At 61.2% G+C, this 7,038-nt stretch overlaps 1 protein-coding gene across 1 annotated transcript; it reads right to left on the bottom strand.

Moving 5' to 3' along the window:
* Nucleotides 1-886: 886 nt before the first annotated feature.
* Nucleotides 887-6,660, bottom strand: LOC103071430 (transmembrane protein 102-like). Its single transcript, XM_082930827.1, is given in 7 exon segments — nucleotides 887-998; nucleotides 1,110-1,117; nucleotides 2,771-2,965; nucleotides 5,050-5,110; nucleotides 5,112-5,263; nucleotides 5,265-6,343; nucleotides 6,447-6,660. Coding segments are annotated over 7 exon segments (1,821 nt in total).
* Between the last annotated feature and the right edge of the window lie 378 nt (nucleotides 6,661-7,038).

Genomic DNA, 7,038 nt, shown 5'->3' with positions numbered 1-7,038 from the left:
GGAGTCAGTTTGGGTGAGCGGAGCGCCGCGCCTGCCTGGGCTGCGGGCGGCGAGACCCCGGCGCCACGCCAGGGGCCGGGGCACCGGGCGCCCGCGCAGCCCGCGGCCAGGGAGGCGGCAGCTGGTGGCTACGGGGCCGAGTGGAGAGGAGGTGCCAGCAGGGGGGCCGGCTCCCCGTGGACGAGTGTGAGGGGAGAAGAAGAATCAAGGAGCAAAACGGAAGAGGAGGTGGGGGGAGCCACAGTTGCACGAAGCCGCCGCCGCCGCCGCCTCCTCGGCGATCACGCCGGCTGCTCCGCCGTAAATGACTCGAGAGAAACACACACACTCGCGCTCGCCCGCCCTCCTTCCTCGTCCGGGATTCAGCGCCCACCCCGGCAGTAGCGGGCGCGGAGCCTGGCGCGCTCGCTCCCTTCCCCTCCCCTCCCCTCCCCTCCCCGATTCCCCGTGGTCACGTGGCCCCGGAGCGCGCGGCCCACGACTCGCGCGCCACGGAGACGGCCCCCAACCCCTGCCTCGCGCCCCAGCTTCCCCTCCCCTGTCCACGTGTCCATTCCGCATTCCCAGCCTGGGAGTGCGCGCGTCTCCTTAATGAGACTTGGGCAAGGGCCGACCTCACGATTCCGCTAACCCCCGTTTCATGTTTTATTTTTCCTCCCCAGAGCAGGCTAGCGTTGGGGCCCCAGTGGGCCCGGCCGGCTGCGGCAGCCACATTTCCCCCCCGGGAAGACGCCACCGCAGCCACTGTTGTCCCTTTTCAAAGGACGCTTTCTCCTCGCAGGACGCCAGAGGTGTTTTACGGCCTCTCGGACAGAGGCGCGCATAGAGGGTACCCTATCCCCACCACCAGAGTCTGCGTGGGGCTCTTCGGAGCCCTGGGTGGGAATCAGCCGAGCTGTCGCGCCCAGCCCCTCTCGGGCAGCGCCGGAGGTCGCCGGCTCAGCTCCGTTTGGGAATGGGTCCGGGACACACGCAGCTCCTGGAAAATCTGTCCGCTGCTGGGGGTGGAGGGACACGAAGAGGAGGGGACATGCCTTCCTACAAGTTGTTTTGCCAGCCTTTAAGGGACATGAGGGTGGGGGTGGGGAACTGTCCTCTTGCACACTCACCCAGGCACCTGCCGAGGGGGAGGGGTGAGGGGGTGGCGTTCTTTCCCGCCGTCAGGCCGGTTCCATTCGAGCGCAACCCAGATCAGACCAGACGAGTCAACCGTCAACTGTCAGCCAGGCATTGGATCAATAGAAATGATTTCATAGCATCGTTGGGTATCACGCCCCAACCCCCAAGGACCGGCCCTCAATCCCACTCTACTCTGGAGGAAGAGGGTCTTCAATCCTATGGACATAGCTCGTATGCCGGGGGTGGGGGTGTGGATCTTCAGGGTCCCCCCCCCCCCGCCCCCCATATCTCTTCACTCAACCAGACAGAGTGTGGGAAGAGGTAGGTCAGAGCAAGGCCAGCTGGGGCGCTTCGTCTCTGTCCCTCATCTGCCTGTCTCAGTCCTAGAACTCTCGACACTGTGAGTTTCCTTTTCATCTAGAAAAGTGACATTTTCTTTTTGGAAAATGGGCTTGGAGCCTTCCCGGAAGCCTCCCTCCTCCCAGGCCGCTGGCTGTTGCCGCCTCAGCTTGGCACGGGGGCCTGCGGAGAGCGGCTCTCGCCCCTCCCCATACCCCACGTCTGTCTGGAGCTCGGAGGTTCAGTGTGGGAAGGGCTGGCCGGGCTCTTGGCGGCCCTGGGGATGGAAGGTGCTGGAGTCGTCAAGGAAGATGATTCTCATTAGGCCCCTAATGCCTGATGGCAATTAGCATCTCCCAAGGGCTTATTCACCATCCCACTGAGAGGCGAGCCAGCCTCTGTGTGGGAGAAAGGGGGAAAGAAACCACCTCCTGAGACTGGCCTGGGGTGGGGGTGGGGGTCCAGGAGGAGGAGGATGGAAGCAGGGTCTCCTACCTCTACTCACCTCCCCACAAGGAAGGGGCACAGGGCTTGTAAAGCGTAAGTCCAGAGGACAGACACAAGTTTGCTTTTCTGAGCTGAGGACCCATTGCTCCGGTGATGTGGGTCAGCGATTTCAGTCCACTCTCCCAGCTTCCTCTGGAGACTGGGCAGTGTTCCGGTTCTTCTCTCTAGCCCTGCCCCCGTAACCCAGAGCCCTTAGATAATAGGAATCCAATCTCCCTCTGCCCACTCAGTTTCCCTCCTCCCTCCCTCCCTCTCTTCCCTCTCCCTCCCTTTCACAATATGGTGAATATTTCTGATACCACAGCCACTGCTCACAACGGTGAGCAAGACCGACGTAGCCTGTCCTCGTGGAACTTCCATTCTAGAGGGGAAGACAGACACTAAGCTTGTGATTGATTACAAGCTGTGATAAGTTGTGATAAGTATGTGGCATAAAATTGCATGCAGTTTTGCTCATCTTATGGAGAAGACTGAGAGCCAGAGTCAGGAAGGGTTGGGGGGTGGGGGCAGCCTGCTATCATTAGGGAATATGTAATTTCAGCCTCAGATTCTTCCGGTACCTTCTATGTGGATCCACCTTCATGGACCCTAGAACAATCCCAGCCCTCTGCCAGGCAGCCAGGCAGAAGTTGGGCCCATCAGGGACCCACAGAGAAATTGCCTGACCTGCCACAACGGTGGACCTGGTGACATCTGCCCCTGTTTTTCAGGACCCCTGCCCACAGAAGAAGATAGGACAGGTCAATGTGGGCCTTCACTAAGGGGAGCTCACTGTTTGTGTGTGTGGGGGGGTGCACAGTCGCACCTTGGACAGCAGGATGAGGAGCTGCTTCTGGCAAAGGGACTTGGTGCCGCGGGGACACACGCGCCGCTGCGCCGACACGGGCCGGCTGTCCCCGGGCTCGTGGACCTCCCGCTTCTGCCGGATCAGGCTGCTGGCCAGTGCCTCCGTGGTGCCCCGGGAGGAGACACCCCAAAACCGGCAGGCTCCCGGAGCACGCTGGGCCCCCCCAGAGAAGCCTGCTAGCTCACCAGGACATGCTGTTGACTCTCCGGTCCGACTCGTCGCCTCACCCACGGGACCTGAGGATAAGCCCTAGACGATCGCCACCCCTGGCACCAGCTCCCAGCCTTGGGCCTCGTGCTAGCTTCGCCAGACCCAGCAGCCTATGTACCTCTCAGTTGACCCCACCCTCGACCTTTGCCCCCCACAGAAAACTCCCCCTTCTCTGATCTCCAGTGTCCCTGTGCCCCACTAACACTATCCCAAAGCCAAGACCCTCAAATTTTCCAGGATGTGGTTCCCATATCCCCAGGCACCTTTCCACCTTATTTCCGGGCCCTGCACTCCTGCCAAAGCCACTCTTGTAATTTTAAGGGTGTGGGTCCTTAGCTTTGGGGATATTAGCTCCCCCCCCCCCTGCTGGGGTGCTGCCAGTGTCTAGGAAGAACCCAACCCTGGTGTCTTTTCCTTTGCCACCCTCTAAATGAAGAATCCCCCACTTTTTTTCACTGCAATCCCAAAAGAACTATGCCTTGAAATATCCAGACTGTCGCCAGTCAGCAAGAAGGGTTCCCAGACCCTGTCTCTGGACGATACCGCTTTTTACCAAGTCACTCCCATTTCTAGTGGCACAGCGTTCCAGCTGCTGAGCCCCTTTCCTCACCTTGTTACCATCCACTCCTTTTGAAGTCACCTCCAAATCTGCCCTTCCTAGTGGTTACACCAGGTGGTTGTCTGGAGGGCCCTGTGTCACCTCGGAATAAGGAGCATAGGTTTTTGGCTTTTCTTTTTTTTTCTGGCAGCCCCTAACTTCCTCGGGGACAGCTGGTGCTGTTTAGATCCCACGCCCTCCAATCCAAACAGACCCCGAGAGAGGAGTGCACCCACGTTATCACAGGTCCCCAAATGTGAACAGACCCGCTATAAGTCAGAGCGCATCAGAGCTTTCTGCGACAGGGCTTCCTTGTCCTCCCCGGGACTGCCTATAGCGCCCCCTCTTCCTTCCCCGACGCCCCCTCAACCTGTCCTGTCTTGTCGATCCGGGGACGGCTGGCGCTGGCTCCGGTTCCAGGCTCCTCCCTCCCTGTACCCCGCAAGCGGAGCTTCCCCCGACGCCCGGCTAGGCGTCCCGGACCCCAGGAAGGAGTGAGGGTGTCTCCGCAGAGCGCCCTGGTCTGGCGAAGTGAGCACTGGGCCTGGCGGCTGGACCAAGCGGAGCGGCGGCAGCAGGAGCGGCTGTGGGAAGCTGAGGCGGCGGCGGCGACAGCAGCTCCACCTCCTCCGAGAGCCGGCCGGGGGCGAGGCAGGGAGCGGAGACGCCGGGAAAGAACGGGAGGTGAAGCTGGGCGGGCGGAACCCCGGGGGTCCTTGGAGGCAGGGAGTGGCGACGGTCTTAGAGACAGGCGGAGCCGAGGCAAGGCCGCATGTCTGGTATGTCTCGGGGTTCAGAGGAGGAGGGACAAGGAGGCGACTCCACTGAATGGAAGTCTGGATGGGGGGAGAGGTTGGGCTTAGATAGATGGAATGGCGGATGCCCTGAGAATGGAGAAAGGGACCCTACTGCCCGGGATGGAAGACAGAACTGGATGAGGAAGGTGCGGGGAATAACTGAAGAGATAGCGGTGGTGGTGAGGTCTAGCCTGGGGTGAAATCCGGCCTCCTTAATGTCTCTGCTTTTGTGTGAGACAAAGTGGTCAGTGCCTGGTCTTCATACCTTTCTCCTTTACACGTTTCTTCAGCAAATATATTACCCCATCCCTATTGACTCCTAAGAGAAAAGACCATAAGAACTGGCGGGAGATGGATGCCAGAGGCTGCACCGGAGTGGGAGGGGTGCTGGCCACAGATTTGGAAAGTGGAGAGGCCAGAATGGAACGACCTTTGCCAGGGATGGGGCGGGAGGAGGGTGGGAGGAAGCGGAGGAACCGGCGAGGAGGCCTTCTAGAACGGGCTCTTCGGGCCCAAGGCGCTCAGCCTGTCTCCCAGGTGAGGGGAGAGCAGTCCCCTCCACATCCCGCTGGCCAACAGAAGCACATTCCAGGTTAGTAGGAACAGCGTCTTTAAAGGGCCCCGCTTCCCACGCCGGCTAAGCCGCCCCCCATGCGTGCAGCCTTGGCGTCTTCCACAGCAGCGCGCAGCGCGGGCAGGGTCCCTGCGAAGCAGGGCCAACGCCCCTAGCAGCGAAGCGGCGCCGTCCCCCGCACGGAGCTTTCGGCCACTCAGAAAATCGTGGGGCAGCGTCCCGGCCTCGAGCACCCGGCCCAGCTCATCCAGCAGCCCGAGGCAGCAGGCGCCCCGCATTCTCGGGTCGCGTCAGATAGAGCGCGGGCAGCCGCTCACACGCCCAATAGAGCAACGTCCGCAGGAGGTAGGGCGCCGCGACCCTAGACCCGGCCACCAGAGGGCGCAGCAGCGCCTGGGCCGTCGCGTGCGCTTGCAGCAGGGGAACGGGTATGCGCGTCTTGAGCGGCAGTTCTTGGCGGGCGAAGCAGAGCTGCCAGCCGGAGGCGTCCGGCCGCTCTGTGCCGCCGCTGCCGGGCACCAGGTAGAAGGAAGACGACTCCGAGGCCAGCGGGCTGGCCCACGAGTGGCTCCGAGCCCCCTGGGGCCAGCCGGCCACGGACACCACGGGGATCAAGTCGAAAAGCAGGAGGCGGCGCGGGGGCCCGGGCGTAGCCAGGAGGATGGTGGTGACCCCCGCGTGGCGGGCTGCGTGGACCAAGCGCGGGGCACCCGGAACCGGAAACGGGGACTCAGCGACCGCAGCCAGCGAAGCAAAGAACCAGGCAGCCACCTGGGCGGGGCACAAGGTGGGCCATGCTTCCGGAGCCTCCAACGGCTGTGGCACTGCGCTAACGTCGGTTGCTTTGGTGACGTCACCATTCGTTTTTTCCAGTGGTGAGGGAAAGTCAACATCGGTTACGTCTTGTTGAGGCAACTCTGGTACTGAAACATTACTTGGTGAGTTTTCCAAAGACTCGTGTGCCTCAGGCTCAGTGACGTGTAGCTGGTCCATGGAGATTTGCGGATCCTTGGGAGTTTCTTTGCTTTGGGCTGGGTGGATCGAATCACATCCTCCTGGGACTGGGGGTCCTAGGCAATCCTGCCATGCCTCCCGGACCGAGGTTCCGCGTACCTGCTCTGGAAGGAAGAGCCATGTGTAACAGGATCCCACGTCCGGTTGCAGCTCCTGCCCAGTTCCATCTAGCGAAAGCACGGGCACCAGGAGTGTGAAGCCGGCGTCGTAGTGAGGTCCCCGAGCGTAGGGACCTAGAGGCGCAGGCCTCAGATCCAAGGAGCCCTCGCGAATCCCGCAACGAAGCAGCAGGAGCTCTGCCTGAGGAGGAAAGCGAGGGTCCCGGCGGTGAACGAGACCTAAGGAAAGAGAAGGGATCGTAAAGTCCTGATCCAGAGCCGGGGCAGGGTGAGGCGGAGCTGAGAAGGCTGCAAGTTCCCGAAGGCTGGGAGGGTTGCTTACCAAGCAAAGAGAAAACAGAGTCCTTGGCCTGGAGGAGATCTGGTCCTGGCTTGGGACGTTCACTCCAGCTCGCCTGCACACCCAGCTCCTGGATCAGCTGCGTTAGTTCTTGCAGCTGCGCCCCAGAGCAGAAGTCGATGTCCGTGAGTGGCCGGGCTGGGGCTGGGGGCGGTGGGCCCCACCAGGGAGCACTCCCCCAGACCGCGGAAGCCATATGGCTCTATCGTTTGGGGGCTAGGAAATAGACAGACGGGAGGAAGCCCAGACGGGCCGTTCCTTTTGCTGCGGAAAACTGGCCCCCGTTCTTTTCTCTTCCAGAGACCAAGAGGGTTCCCAAGACACAGTCCGCCAATGGGTCTGCAGACGAAGGGCCCTAAATTTAGTCTTGAAAGCGAATAAATAAATACCTCCTCCGTCCTTGCCCTTTTCTCATATGCTTGTCCCCGCCCCCATGGAACAGTTCACCTGACTCAGCAGGTAGAAAGTAGCTGTTTGGCCCCTCCTAAGGAATGCAATAGCCTCCTTCGCTGCCCCTTGTCTACGTCCCCTTACCTCTTTTTCAGAAGAGGCTAGTGGTTTGCGGCTTCCCTCT

Source organism: Lipotes vexillifer, unplaced genomic scaffold, assembly GCF_000442215.2.
Source record: "Lipotes vexillifer unplaced genomic scaffold, Lipotes_vexillifer_v1.1 scaffold3045, whole genome shotgun sequence".
Taxonomy (NCBI): domain Eukaryota; kingdom Metazoa; phylum Chordata; class Mammalia; order Artiodactyla; family Lipotidae; genus Lipotes; species Lipotes vexillifer.
Note: the sequence above shows the minus strand (reverse complement) of the source record. Positions and strands in the feature narration are given on the sequence as shown.